General features: G+C 39.6%; 3 protein-coding genes across 5 annotated transcripts; 1 reads left to right on the forward strand and 2 right to left on the reverse strand.

Moving 5' to 3' along the window:
* Positions 1–649: 649 nt before the first annotated feature.
* On the forward strand, positions 650–5,375 carry LOC113730240 (uncharacterized). 2 transcript variants are annotated; one of them, XM_027254794.2, is made up of 5 exons: positions 667–1,347; positions 2,504–3,437; positions 4,019–4,114; positions 4,340–4,476; positions 5,060–5,375. In XM_027254794.2, exons 1-5 carry the CDS (start codon positions 1,070–1,072, stop codon positions 5,238–5,240), a joined length of 1,626 nt encoding a protein of 541 aa, XP_027110595.1. In that variant the 5' UTR covers positions 667–1,069; the 3' UTR covers positions 5,241–5,375. The 2 variants fall into 2 exon arrangements, with proteins under 2 accessions (XP_027110597.1, XP_027110595.1); XM_027254796.2 differs by lacking the exon at positions 5,060–5,375 and having other exon boundaries at positions 650–1,347; positions 4,253–4,382.
* Positions 5,376–5,704: 329 nt separating this feature from the next.
* On the reverse strand, positions 5,705–10,293 carry LOC113733441 (pentatricopeptide repeat-containing protein At2g40720-like). The gene is made up of 4 exons (XM_027259808.2): positions 7,249–10,293; positions 6,372–6,472; positions 6,178–6,280; positions 5,705–6,086 (listed from the first exon to the last, which is right to left on the reverse strand). The coding sequence occupies exon 1, from the start codon at positions 10,150–10,152 to the stop codon at positions 7,585–7,587; it is 2,568 nt and encodes an 855-aa protein (XP_027115609.2). The 5' UTR covers positions 10,153–10,293; the 3' UTR covers positions 5,705–6,086; positions 6,178–6,280; positions 6,372–6,472; positions 7,249–7,584.
* A 123-nt stretch (positions 10,294–10,416) lies between these two features.
* LOC113730241 (glycerol-3-phosphate dehydrogenase [NAD(+)] 2, chloroplastic-like) lies at positions 10,417–15,103 on the reverse strand. 2 transcript variants are annotated; one of them, XM_027254797.2, is made up of 9 exons: positions 14,581–15,103; positions 13,321–13,457; positions 13,016–13,121; positions 12,537–12,738; positions 12,360–12,447; positions 12,056–12,203; positions 11,094–11,243; positions 10,861–11,010; positions 10,417–10,685 (listed from the first exon to the last, which is right to left on the reverse strand). In XM_027254797.2, exons 1-9 carry the CDS (start codon positions 14,953–14,955, stop codon positions 10,671–10,673), a joined length of 1,371 nt encoding a protein of 456 aa, XP_027110598.2. In that variant the 5' UTR covers positions 14,956–15,103; the 3' UTR covers positions 10,417–10,670. The 2 variants fall into 2 exon arrangements, with proteins under 2 accessions (XP_027110598.2, XP_027110601.2); XM_027254800.2 differs by having other exon boundaries at positions 13,321–13,467; positions 14,581–14,705.
* Positions 15,104–15,334: the final 231 nt, after the last annotated feature.

Consider the following 15,334-nt stretch of genomic DNA (forward strand, 5'->3'; position numbering starts at 1 on the left):
TTTTTTTTTTTTTTTTGGAAACGATAGATGCATCATGTGATCTCTCTTCAGCATTTTTCACCCTGCTGAGAAGCGAGAAACTGACGACATTCCACTCGTAAAATTTGCGCGAAACAATAATAAATATTAACATGTGAAAAGCAGCACAACTGGTGGGGTGGGAGGTAAGGGATCAAACCTTGCCTTCCATCAAAATGCCATATTTAAGTGGCTTGTTTCCAAAAAAAAATTCAAGCGGGTGTGCTGTGCACCCATCTGGTCCGGTGGTGGTTCAGTCCCCTTCGGATTATCCCTGAACCTCCTTAGATCCGCCCCCTTCCCCTTAGTGTAGGATAGAATAGGTTTACGTTTATCGTCTCTGGAAAAAAAAAAAAAAAAAAAGAGTGAAAAGCGGCGCAACTGTGTCTGCTATTCGTGTGTTTTAACGTTTCAGAAAAGCCCATCCTGTCATTTGGTAACTCCCAAACTGGTGTTACACAAGATTGTATTACTATTATTTTCGACGACAAAATCTTAATTGAAATATAACCACCACATAGACCCAATTATCCTAGACGAGTGAAGCTCACTTGCTGGTCGGTCTCGGTCTTTAATAGTGACTGATTTTAGTTTTAATGCCCAAAAGCTATGCCGACTCCACTACTTCAACATAGAATTTTGTCCTGTTTAAGCAATCAGTAAAATTTGATAGAACTAACTCCGCTACAGAGCCCAGCCCCGGCGATAGAAAGTGTAACAAAAACAGAATGGGATATATATCCCTCGAGCACTCAAAATCAGAATTCCGAGATCCCATATTTAATTACTTCCGTACCTTCGTTGTTCGTAAGTTAACTCCAAAACCCAATTGGGTACAAGAGCACCTCAGCGCTGCTATTACACAGTAGACGACTGAGAGTGAGAGCATATAAATACCAATATAACGACTATCACCTTCATCTTCTTCTTTCAACTGCCTCTTTCTCTTTCTTCCCCTTTCTTGAGCATCCAAAAACTGGCCTTTTGCAGTAAAATTTCTTTATAATCAAATAGTCAATCAGATTTGTACATATCTAGAGAGGGGTGGGAAATGAGATACCGAGAGAGACATTTGTTTGATCTGAGGTGCATGATGAACAGGGTAGGAATTGGGCTATTACTAGAATTTCTGTTGGTGGTGAATTGGATGATGGCTGGAGTAAAGGGTTCGATTCATGAGTACAGGAATGCTGCGTTCATACCCCAGTACAATTCTTTTTTCTTTCTGGGAGGCAACGAAGGTCTTCATGCTTCAAGGGTTGTTGGTGACACTCAGAAAAACTCTTCTGATGATTCCAGTAATCCTCTTGACGGCAAGTCCTTTATCAGGTGAATTCGCTTCTTTCTTTAATTTTTTTTAAACATATTTATTCTCTTTCACCCTCTGTTCGCCCCATACCGACCCCCTCCCCCCCCCCCCCCCCCGGCGGCCCAAAAAGGGAAAAAAGATACAAATACCCTCCAAGAACCTTTTCCTTTTTTGGGTGTGCCGGTGCCATATTGTGAAAGTTTCAATCTTGTTTTCTAACTCAACTGCTCTTGATGTACAGGCATTTTCATTTTTTATTTTCCATTTTAAAGGAAGGGGTTATTATTGGATGCGTTTTGTTCTTGTTTGTTTCATCGTACGGATTATTCCTATGGTTGAACAGCCAAGATTTTCAAAATTTTGCTGTCTCTCATTTTTTCAAAGGTTTCTGTGAAAATGTAGTTCGATTGTGTGGTTAATTTATGACGGTTTGCTTCTTTGGAAATCCGAGGGTGTGTCTAGTAAAGTGTTGATTTAACTGGATAATGGATGTCAAAGATTTATCAGACAGTGTTTCTGACCCGTAATACAAGATATGATACAGATTGATGTTGGGACAGGGAGAATGGTGGCATATGCAGCATTGACTTCTTAACCTGGATATTTAGATGGGAGCTCAGGAATGTGAAGTTGCATGATTGACCTTGCCTGTCTCTACATTCTTCAATACTGATAAATCCTGAAACAAAGGAGACAACAAATCATTGAGAATTTTTCGAACCATTATTGTGTACGCAAAAATCTAATCTTGGACAATTAAGGGCATAAAATCCTTATCATGTGCAATTTTAGTTGGCAAGTTTGGGATTCAATTCTATTAGGCAAGTATTGCCCTTCTTTATTTCTTGTTCAAAAGCACAAGGACGCTTGGACACTTGAACACTTGTCTTTTGCCACATATTGGATGGCATCTTGAGTTAATTTTAGGTTGCCGGCGATCAGATATCATATATGCATCATTAATTGAACGAGAAGAATATGATGTTAGTGTGCCAAGATTCTCTCCTTCAGCAATTTCTCTTGTGAAAAAGTAAAAGTTACACAACTCAATACTTCTTTCAGAAAATATTGAAGTTTAATGCATGAATTTATGATGTCTTTTAGCAGGTTGAGATGATGACTTTTTCTTTTTTTTCCCCCTAAAATATTCATTTGGCTCATTTGACATGTTTTCAGGTTTGACTCCATCTCTTTTAGGCGAACCAAGGAGGCCGCAAACAAGCAGAATGAGATGCAGCAGAGTACTGGAACAGTTGAAGCCATCATAGTTGAAGTGAAGGACAGGAACAAGATTGGGGGCTCTTTTATGAACTCTGATGCTATATGCTGCACTCCGGCTCTAGCTAAAGATGGATCCTGCAAGTTAGGAGAGGTTATAATTCGCCAGGAGCCTGATAATCCTGGTTGGCCAATGCGGATTCAAACCTCCTTTGAAGGAAAAAATGAAGAGGCAACAATGGTGCTCAAAACTGTTGAGATCAACAAAACTGGGATGTACTATCTATATTTCATGTTCTGTAATCCAGAGCTCCGTGGCACATTAATTAGTGGAAAAACTGTCTGGCATAACCCAGATGGTTATCTACCTGGGAAGATGGCTCCACTTATGTCATTTTATGGATTTATGTCTCTGGCATATCTTGCGCTTGGTCTATTCTGGTTTGTTCGGTTTGTGCAGTGTTGGAAAGATGTAATACAACTGCACTACCATATAACTGCTGTAATTGGTCTGGGTATGTGTGAAATGGCTCTTTGGTATTTTGAATATTCAAATTTTAATGCTGTTGGTTACAGACCAATGGCAATTACCCTTTGGGCCGTTTCCTTCAGCGCTATCAAAAAGACTGTGTCTCGCCTTCTCCTTCTGGTGGTCTCGATGGGCTATGGCATCGTGCGGCCCACCCTAGGTGGCGTCACCTCAAAAGTATTTCTTCTTGGTATAATATATTTAATGGCTTCAGAAGCCCTTGAGCTCGTTGAACATTTGGGAAATATCAATGATTTTTCTGGGAAAGCAAGGCTATTTTTGGTGCTACCAGTGGCTGTCTTGGATGCCACATTTATCCTTTGGATTTTCTCATCATTATCTAAAACGTTGGAGAAACTTCAGGTAACTGGCATAGTTTTGCATTGGACTTTCATTATGTTTATCAAGGTTCAGTATAATGCTCTTGCCTGTTGGATTACCCTTGATGGCACATCCCAAATTGCGCGATGACCACAGCCAAAGCTTTTGCTTCCAGTCAATTGTAACCCTAACCACAATATGCGTTCTGCTTGCTTAAATAATCCTTCAACTTCTGTCGCATGTGGTGGGTGGTGGGAAATCCTCCATTCCAAGGTGATGAAGCAAAATTATTTTGGACACTTGACTGTATGGTGACTATGGTCCATTATGGTGTTCTAGCAACAGCTTACACTGCTTCCCTAACATTCTGAAAATGGGTCATCCAAGTAATTTGACAATATGCATGTTTAATTAACAACCTTGGCCTATCTATTACAGCATTTGCAATGTAACTATTGCCTCTGATTGAGACATGTATAGATTTTTAGAAATGTGTATAGCAGCTTATTGTATGTGCAAGAACATCTGTTTTTTATATTATTGATATTGTGTAGCTTTTCTTTTGTCATTTAAGTGCCAGTACTGAAGTTAGTTTTTATGTTAAAACTGTTTACTGATCTCAGATTAGAAGGAGCATTGCTAAACTTGAGCTCTACCGAAAGTTTACAAATGCTCTTGCAGTATCTGTTCTGCTTTCTGTTGCTTGGATTGGCTATGAGGTACTCTCTCTCTCTCAAAGTTCTACTTTTGTTTGAAAACACTGTCTGGTAGAACCTGTCAGGATATGTAATTTAACTAAGTTTTCTTATAGAAGACATACAGTCCCTTTTTTGATTCTGAGATTTCTTTTCTTGTAGGTAAATGCACGTTCCGCTATACGTATATCGCACAATTTGATTTTTGTTACTTCTGAAACTTAAAATTGTTAACCTTTGGTGATTCAGTTATACTTTAATGCAAGTGATCCATATAGTGAACTGTGGCGAACAGCCTGGATTATCCCAGCTTTCTGGACTTTGCTTGCTTACTTACTGTTGACAGTAATATGTGTCCTATGGGCACCATCGCGCAATCCTACTAGGTAAATTTTCAATGACTTTTTGTTTCTTCATTGCTGCTTCTTTAATTGTCAGTGTTGCTGCATTTAGCATTTATGGCAATATCCTGGGATGGAAGAGTGTTGAGACATTGTTATTTTGCAACAAGATTGCTCAATGTCCTACATATATGACACTCCAACTTGTATGCATTTAAGAGGCCAGTAAGAAAAAGTGATAATATTGGTGCCCTTTATACTTTCCATTCTTCAACAACACCCTCAGGGGCAGAGAGAAAGAGAGAGAGGACAATAAATTTCCTTCTTGTTAGGTTCTTTTACGCATTCTTAAAGAAAATATTTCTTCAGAAAAAGTAAAGCTAATATTTTGTGCGTGAATCATTGAATCTCTCTCTCTGGAGCTTGCACTTAATTATTCCAGTTTGTAAATAATGAAATAATGAGATTTTATGAGCTAACTTGACTCCACCGTTCTGAATATTTAAAGGATTTCATCTTATGAATCTTCCCCTTCCTGTTTGATTTTGGTCTACACTAAAGGCAGCACAAATTAAGGAGAGGACTATCTTGAGCAACAGCTACTTATGAGATTAAATATGACCTGCAGATATACATACTCAGATGAGACAGCTGAAGATGAGGAGGAGGGCGTACCCTTGACCAGCAGTGGAGTAAAAGTAGCTGGAGATTTAGCAACCAAATTGGAGAGAAAGGAAAGAAAAGCTTCAATTACATCTGATCATGTATTTGGACTAGGAGAAGATCTTGAAGAGGACAAGAGAGAATAGTACCCTACTATCTTGTATCTCTCATGGTTCATAGATTCATGTTACATGCACGAGTTTGGCTACATTTTCGTGTTTATGTTGCAAAGGCTGCAGAAAGATTATACCATAGAATTGCGAGTCAAAAATATTGCAGTAGATCTCTTACCTGTGCCATAGTTTTCTGTTACGGATTGTTTTTATGTGGCGGTTGGGTTTCTGATAAGCTGAGGAGTCCAAGAGGTTTATGCATGAAGGCATTGGAAGCCATAAGGCTCGTAAATCATTAGTTTCCTCTTACGATTTTTCTTTTTTTTTTGGGGGTTTTGTTTTTGGGGGGCGGGGGGTTGCTGGGAGAATTGACTATGACAGCTCGGCACGAACCTTTTTCTATGGACGTGCAGAATTTTGTTGTTGTAACTTTGCCAGTCTTTACCATTTGAGCTGTCCAAGATGAGTACTCTATGCACTGAGAGGAATTTCATGGGAGTTGTAAAATGATTCTAGGATCTTGTATTTATAACCCTCTAGTGGGTTTGCCAATATCGATAAATTTTGTCAAAAAGATTGCTATGGCTCATATGAAATTTGAAGGTCCGTCTTTCTATTGTCTGTGGTGTTCCCAGGAGACTTGGATACGTTTCATCCATCGCGCGCTTCTTATGCTTACAACCTTTGGGCCATTGTATTTGGAGCGGCCTTCCCATGAGGAGAGACATTTCTGCTGTGGTTATTTATGTCGAAGCCCATGCCAAACTCTTTTATCTTCATTAGGGATGGCAACGGGACGGGGTTGGAGTGAGGATTCTTCCCCTGCCCCCTGTCCGGTTGCCAAATAAATCCCCTTGCCTCGCCCCGCCTCGTGTTTCCCTGGGGGGAAGAAGACAAATGGATCATTTACATGTAAAAGGTACATATATCAGAAGCAAGGGTAGCAAAAGCTCTTGATAAACTGCCTTACATGGAGACATTGACCGGTTGGGGTGGAGGATTATTCCCCTGATCCCCTGCCCCCTGTCCGGTTGCCAAATAAATCCCCTTGCCTCGCCCTGCCTCGTGTTTCCCTGGGGGGAAGAAGACAAATGGATCATTTACATGTAAAAGGTACATATATCAGAAGCAAGGGTAGCAAATGCTCTTGATAAACTGCCTTACATGGAGACATTGGTCAATGACAAGCTGCTTCAAAAAAACAGCCAGATGAGAAGCTAGTCGTATAGATTCTTCTCCCATCACTTCCCAACCATCTCTTGAAACTATAAAAAGTAAGCTATCAAGGACAAGCTGTTTTTTCCAATATGACAGGAAGTATCCAATCAACAATAACTTTAAAGAAACAACTAATAGATTGCGGACGTGAGTCTCAACAAAAACTAGTTGGATTATATATGTATGTATGTATGTATGTAATTTTTTAAAATTTACTATGCAGGGGATAGGGCGATGGATGGGGCAGATGTGTGCTACCCCGCCCCATCCCAGTACTCTCTCATTGCCATGTCTAATCTTAATATTCATTGATGTCATTGCCACTCTTTTTCATTTTAATTTCAATGCAGTGAATGACCTGAGAACTATGACGCTTAAAATAATATTTTTTTTTTCATAATATTAAATGTAACCTGCGAGAAACACTGATATAAAGTTAAAACAAACTCACAACTCCTCGTGAGACTTGCACCAGAACCTCTGAAGTCCAGGGTCTAAACATTTTTAGCGAGACCAAGGCTTCATCTGCCTTAAGTCGTAACTAGAGTTAATGGCAACTTTGATGAGAAAGCTTTCAACATCTCTACAACAGGACTTGGATTATTCGGTAAAATGAAACATTTTCTGCATTCAAAATCCAAATCATGATCCCCCTAGGCGTCTAGATTATTTCTAGCTGTTCCAATGAATTGCCCTGCAACCGCAGGCATTTTCAACTCAACTTCGTCATTTCCTTGAGTAGTTTAGCATCAGGAATGTCAAAGCCTGGGTTTCAAATTTTGGTCCACTTATGATGGTCAAATGACAAGGGTACACTTTTTACCTTCGCCATGTAAACAAGATACATAACTGTTGAAGATATTTTGTAATTTCTATGATGATCGCAATTGGATTTTTGGTTTCTTCATCATGTATGTATATATGGCACCCAGTCAGTCACGCGTTTCCATTCTTTCCCTGCTCCACAGAACTCCGTCTTTGCCAAAATCACTCTTAATCTCATTCGAGAAAGAGTCAAAAACCTCCAAAAATATCCACTTGTATTCAACATTTATGGCTTCTTGTAGAATTCAAGTTCTAAAAGCTCCTTCAACATCAAAGCAACAGTTGCTGATGATTAAAAGCTGTTTAGAGAAAATCATATCCGATTCTCTGATTCTTAGACCGCATCTTCAACTTCAAGAGAATCTTCTGTTCTTTTCATATTACTCCTGAGACTTTGAAGTGCTTCATAGATTTGAATTGTCTTTCTAGAGGATGAATCACCTGAGAAGAAAACATCAACCTGGTTTTTCACTTCAATCCAGCTGCATCCTGGGGTCTTCTTTAATCCTCTTTGCCTCACTGATGACCTCAAATTTGCTGCCTTGTCTTGTAAACCAGCATCTACATACAAGTTCAACAAGGGTATGTAGTAGCTACCATTGGTAGGATCCATCTTGAATAGACTTTGGGCAGCCAATTCCCCAAGCTCTATCTTGCGATGGACTTGGCAAGCTGATAATAAACATAGCCAGACGCTCTCGTCAGCCTCAATATGCATGTTGTTTATGAAACCATAAGCATCATCCAAGAATCCAGCACGACCTAACAGGTCCACCATGTTAATGTAGTGCTCCATTCCAGGCTCAACTCTGTATTCTCTCATCAGTTCATATAATTTCAGGCCTTCATTGACCAAACCTGAATGGTTGCAAGATGAAATCAGGGAAAGAAATGTCACGCCATCAGGGTAGATACCAGAGGTTCTCATTTCGTTGAAAAAATTGATTGCTTTAGGGAATTCTCCGTGAGATCCATAACCAGAAATCATAGTGTTCCAAGTGACTAAATTCCTAGTAGACGTGTTATGGAACACGTGCTCAGCATACACAAAGGATCCACATTTCATGTACATGTCAATCAAAGCATTCTCCATTTGAATATCATGTAGAATTTGAAGTCTCATCTTGTAAGTATGAATTGCCTTCCCTTTAAGCAATGCCACTGCTGATGAGATAGCAAGAAGAACGGTGGTAATTGACACAGGGTCCGGATACAAGCCATGCTGCATCATTTCAGGAAGAAGACTAATTGAAAGATCTAAGAGACCATTTTGGCAGTAACATGAAATTAAAGAATTCCAAACCACCAAGTTCTTGTTCAAAATGTCAGAAAACACAGTTTTAACCAGCCTTGGTTGTCCCCATTTAGAGTAAAATTCCATAAGGGCACCACCAACGAAGGCATCCAATTCGAATCTTCTCTTTATGACAAACCCATGGATACTGCAACCAAGATCTATATTTTCTAATCCCACACAGGAATTTATTACACTTGCCATAATATCAGGATCTGCTTTCATACCATTGGACTCCATTGCTTTAAACAAATCCAGAGCCTCCTTGAATCTCCTGTTTTGGCTATGACCTGATATTATAGAACCCCAAGCAACTACATCCTTTCTCTCCATGCTGCCAAAAACATCAAGAGCATTGACCAGACTTCCAGACTTTGAGTACATAGTCAAAAGAGAACTCTGCACAGCAAGGTTATTCTGTATTGGTCTTTTAACGATCTCTGCATGAATTGCCCTCCCAAAATCATACAATCCCATCACACTGCAAGCTACTAGAATATCTGATATAGTGAATGAATCAGAAGGAATTGCACCTGATCTCATCTGATGGTACATAACCAAAGCATCATAAGCAGTGTTATTCCCAACATAAGCTGAGATCATGGAGTTCCATATCTCAACTCCTTTATTTGCTACAGAGTTAAAAGTCTTTGCTGCATCTTCAACTAATCCACACTTAGCATACATGCTCAATAGAGAAGTACAAACATATTGTTCGTCCTCACAACCCACCTTAATCACATCAGCATGAACCTGCCCTCCGAAGTCTAAATATCGAACATGAGAACAAGCAGCCAATGCAGTAGATAACGTAGAAGCCACAAGTTTGTAACCCTCATTCTTTACCAATGTATACAGCTCCAGACTGTCATTCCACCATCCATTCTCATAAAAACCATTTATCATCGCATTCCAAACTACAATACTACTATTCTTATCCTGCAGCCTCTCAAAAACATTCCAAGCATCCATTGGCCAACCGAAATTGGAATACATATCAATCAACGCAGTTATCACAAAAGTGTCATAAAGAAACGACTTTCTAACAACATAACCATGGATTTCCTTTCCGCTTCGAACACCAAAATTGGAATCGAGCGCACGAAGGAGAATACAAAGAGAATATCCGTCTGGGCTAACACCAGACGACTGCATTCGATGAAACTGAAACAAGCCCTCCTTGATAAGCCCATTTTTGAAGAACCCATCAATCATAGAGTTCCAAAATGTAACATCCTGAGCCACTGCTGTCGAGTGCGTCCCATTTTCAAACACCTGGACTGCATTGCAAAGAGACCCGCATTTGACATACATATTAATGAGTGAAGCGGCAGTGTAAGGGTCAAATTGAAAACCCATTGTGATGATGGTGGCATGGATAGCGGTTCCATGGCCAAGATTTGAGAGAGAAGCACAGGCTTTGAGGAGAGCAGGGAAGGTGAATTTGGACGTACAGAGAGGGAAATAAGATTGTTTGGCATATAACTGAAGGGCCTCGAAATAACGTCCTTGTTGGACTAAATCTCTGATGCTGGAGTTCAGCAAGGAAGGTACATGGGTTCCAAACAGAGTTGATAAAGGGCGTAATTTGATCGAGTTGCGGTACATATCATCATTTTTTGAAGCTGAAAAAGCTTGTTTTGCTTCTACTTTTCGAAGCAGAGTTTCGTTTCAGGACATGGCGATAGAAGTATAACGTCAAAAGCTGGACCGACTTCCCGCCTTTTAAGTGTAGCGTGAAAGCGTGCTCAGTAGGATGCTTATTCTCACGACCATTCATGCATGAAGAAGGCATCTTGAGTATGGGATAACGTTTTCTCCTTTTCCGTTAATACCGACAGTTAATTGAAGTACGATATAAATACGATGAAATAGCAAGAATTTAGTACGTGGAATATTTTGCATTGATCAACAAACAAATGTTTTCTACAAAATTCTTCACCTCATAAAGAGGATGTTTTGAAGTAACGGTCTCAGAGATTTAAGGAAGAGGCGGAAACAGAAAAACGGAAGACAAATGATTCTGCCCTGATACTTCGGCCTGTAACCTTTTACAATAGCACTATCTGTTTAGAGTATTGCTGCAGTATCAAGTTTTTGTTTGTCTTTCCACCCATCCATAGGTTTTAAACTTCTTCAACCTGCACGAGATAAGAATTAGATTAAATTAATTAATTATTTAAAAAAAAAAAAAAAAAAAAACACTCCATTCAGTATTACAGAAAAGTGCAACAGTGATGATGTGTAATCATCTAAGATCATGCAGGATCAACCTAAAGAATTCTCTTTCCTTGTGTTAATTGGACATGGGCAAACCTGAGGGAGGGCCATCAACTCATAAACTGCTTTAGTCGGTGTCAGTTCTTTGTCAATAATACGGGCAACTGCTGTCAAAACTGGCATTTTAACCTTATATTTCTGGGCCAGTGTAATTACGGCTCCAGCTGTTGATACACCTTCAGCCACCTAAAAGCTGAACCGGTTAGATAGCCAGTCCAATAAGTTACACCAGCTACACAAGTCTGCTAGTAAGATACTTTTTTAAGGACCTGATTCATGGAACTCAGTATATCATCAAGACTTTCCCCTGAGCCGAGGCGAACTCCAACCGTTCTATTTCTTGAAAGATTCACAAAACAAGTGAGCATGATGTCTCCACTTCCTGACAAGCTAGTCAAGGTTGTTGATTTGGCACCCATCTTCATTCAACACAGATCAGTATCAATAAATACTCAACACAAACAAAACTGTGGAATTGGCAACGCCTATACGAGAAACAGAGAAACAAACAAGGCAGGCATGACCTTGCCCTCGTAAATAAATTACCAAAGCACGAGAGAAGTCAAACATCATGAGAAAAGCACCAAAACAAAATGTCAAATTACTTTGAGCTGTCATAGAATATAGGTACTGAAATCAGATAATTAAACAACTTTTAGAAATATAGAAGGCCATCAGTAGATTCCGTAATCTATTAGAAGACAGCACTATATTGCTCATCCTGCACATATAAATCATGTGCATGCATCAGAATGACAGTCCAGAAAAATATCACCATGGCATGATACTCACTAAAGCGAGACCTGCAATGATGTTTAGACCTCCAGAGAGTTTCCAAATAGTCTGATTGACATTTAATTTAAACCCCCAAGTTTTTGTTAAAATCCTAATATGCAGTTGGACCAATGTGTCTCTTCAAGTGCATAGCAGTACCAGCCTCAAATTCTGGATTTGCTACTCTCTAATTGACATGTACAAGTAACTTGAACATGAAACACATTTCTAGGGAAACAAACTTAGATGCTTGAACATACAAGTATGCATAAGCACAAAGTTAATAATTCAGGCAGTTATAATCTCATACACAATTTTGCTTCCTCCAAGTGATCAAGGAGAAAGTAGGATTGAAGCAATAAGTTACACGATACTCTAGCCTTGGATAACTTGTAAAGGGTATCCACTAATGGTTGACATAACATCAGTTTTCAGATTTCCACGCAAGTTAACTAACCTTTGTTGCCAACCAACGTATCTCAGAGCAGCCTTGTGCAACTAATGCTGCCATTGAATTGTTACCCAGATTGAGTCCATCCACAATCCCAGCTGCTATAGCAAGTACATTCTTCAGCGCACCTGCAATTTCAACCCCTGTAACATCACTGCAACATCAAGGTTACAAGCTCAGCTGAGCATTTAGGAACAAGATTCAGCCCAATGAACCCATTTGCCAGTAATATACAGAACTTCTGTGTGTCAGAAAGAAAAAGAATGATGTTTTGAAGTCTTCTTCTCTAGATTTAAAAGAAATCTGCTACCTGGATGTACTAATCCTCATGTTTCTAGAAGCTAAAAGTTGCTGAACTGCATCTGCCATCTTCTTGTCCTTTGATGCCACCACCATTGCTGCATTTAAGAATAGATACTTATAATCACGTCAAACAACAATTTCCCATCTAAATTACAGTCTTCACAATAAAACATATTCAACTGACCTGTTGGCAATTTCTTCATCAATTCCAGTGCAAAAGAAGGTCCAGATAGAACAATAAAAGGCTGGCGAGGATTTTTTAGTGCTTTTGGAATTATTTGGGACATCATTCTTAACGTATTCAGCTCCAAACCTTTGCTGAGGGATATAAAAGGTAAGCCCGGATCAACAAATGCAGCAATCTCCTCAAGGAATGCTGAGCTGAACTGCAATCAAATTTAGCTGACAACCTGTGTCTTATTCATAACATCACAGCAGAAAAGAATCATAATACTCATTATAATATTTGAAACAGTAGATTAAACAGCAGCTGTTGATTATTCGTGTAATGAGTCGAGTTAATGGAAGAAACTGGCGTATTTCAGGTAGGCTGGAAAATGTGAAGAAATAAATAAATAAAAGCACAACCTGATCCAACTTTTTTGCTTGGAAACAAGCAGCAACACAAAACACCTATGATGGGTGGGGGTAGAGGGAAGGTACCTGCACTGGTACAGCATGGAAGCAGAAATCTGCACCCATCAAAGCGGCTTTGGCATCAGTCGTTGCAATAACATTTTCAGGTAGCTGGTAGTCAGGGAAATACTTGCTGAAATCAATGAACAATTAAGATGAGTTCAAAAGAAAATCAGATTTTATGCTGAAATGGGAAAGCAGAAGGAAAAAGTGAAATTGCATGAGAGGACAGTACATTGACAGAAAAGGGAATTACAAGAGTGCTGGATATACAGCTTTTTGCAGACATGTGCAAATAATGGTACAGAAGAGAGCAGGGGAGAGGAACTCACCAATTATGGTGTCTCTCATTTATAGATAGACATACTTGAGGATCCCGTACAAGTATATTAACTTCTAGTTGGGCCTTTCTTTCTGCAACATGAGCAGCCATTGCTGTTCCAAAAGATCCACCTCCGAGCACCACCACCTAAAGTCCTCTAGTCAGTACCAAATAAAAAATAAATTATCCTTAAAATCCCAGAACAAAATACCACCACATCCTCCAAAGAGGGGGGGAGGCCTTGAAATCCAAAAGGAGGGTCTAAACATAACCTCAACAGGAATGATGAATAATGAGTCCTAAGTGGTTAACAAATCATTCCTCTGAGCATCGTCACCTTTAAGAAATGACTAACCAAGTTCAGGGGCACCTGGAGTCTGGCCACTTGTTGTCGGTCTAGCAAGGGCTAGGTTAAGCAACGTCAAACTGTTTCCATATTGTCAGTGCCTACTGTGTTATGTTATCATGGAAAAAACCACCATTTTGAAGCCAATCCAGGGTATCAATCAGTTTAGATGGTTAATTGAAACTAAATATTGAACTGCTGAGCAGTAAGGAATTTGTCCAAAACAAAGAAAAAATATGGCTCTTACCAGCTTGACTTCTGCAGATGCTAGTCCATTTTGGACATGGTTTTTACACTAATGATGAAGGTCTCGTGAATGTGTTTTAGAAAGTTCTTTGCATATGATTTCCATTCAGTGAAACATCTCTTTCATCACTTTTACATTCCAATGGATCAAATAATTTCTTTAGAAATGCATTCAAAGGAGCTACTCTAGGTCACTTCCTGTAATGGTTTATTTTTGGAAAGTTAGAAAGGCTTTATGCAACTCACAGCAAAACGTCATACTTCACCCGGTGAACTTGGCAACCTCTAATGTACAGCAAGTAAAAAGCTTGTCCAAAAACCAAAAACTACTGATAACAGGCGCAAAGCATCTCCAAATCCAAAACTTACAGATATATTCAGCCGTAAGAAAAATTTTCCAAAAAGAAAAAGCAAACCTTACAGATAAATAGCAGTAAGAAACTTTTTTCCATAACCGAAAATTTCTATAAGCAAAGGAGCTACATTGATTGAAAGTGTCCTCTTATCAACGAGACAAGATAATACAATCTCAAAAAAGCTATCAATGAATAAACTGCAGGTGAATTTCCACCCACATTGTGCAAAAAAAACACGCACATGTGATTGAAGACAGATGCGTTTCACATCCAATTTACAAAAGATAAACAGGAAAAATGCATAGAAATGGAATATTACTACCTTGTTAGCGCGTTCAAGAACGTCTGTTTTGGCCTTGGAGCGCCAAGAGCGGGACCAGCGAACCAGCTTCTCCCAGGCCACTTGTACCACCTTGCGGCGGTCCTTGGAGCTTTCAGGCGGCGAAGATGGAGGTTCCATAGTTTCATCATCCGCGGGAGCAGTGCTGCCGCCTGAAGAAGCGTAAAGAACCACGGAACTGGATTTCACAGGAAACTTTTGCACTTCTAGGCTGCAAGTAGGAGGCCGCCGTTGGTAGTGGCACCGGCTCCAATCAAGCTGACTTGTAGTTCTATTGTTACTGGTACTGACAGGGAAGAAATGGTGCGAATAATACGCCGACGGCAGCGGAGACTCTAATCGGAGCGAGGCCACCATTGGTTTTGCGCCTCCAACAGAGCAGGAAGAGGCAGAGCAAGTGGTGTGTGCTTTTTGTCTTCTTCATCCACTGCTTTTTGTGGGTTTGTTTGTTGAACCACTGGCCTTTTGAGTACTTGTATCGCTATCGTCTCTCCAGTCTCCACAAAAACAAATTTGTTTTTTAAAAATTAAATGCGAGAGAGGGAGACGGAGCCTTCCTCTTTTCTCAAGGAAATTTTGGATTTTTTTTTATTTATTTTTTGTGCTGAGTACCGTACAACCTTTTACAACTGGTCCCATCGACGAAGGAATGGAGATGGACCCATCAATGCTATTAAAAATTCGAAAGGAATTGAATTACTTCTAAAAATATTTTTTTTTAAAATCCTCAGCAGGA

Source organism: Coffea arabica, chromosome 2e (genome assembly GCF_036785885.1).
Source record: "Coffea arabica cultivar ET-39 chromosome 2e, Coffea Arabica ET-39 HiFi, whole genome shotgun sequence".
Taxonomy (NCBI): Eukaryota; Viridiplantae; Streptophyta; class Magnoliopsida; order Gentianales; family Rubiaceae; genus Coffea; species Coffea arabica.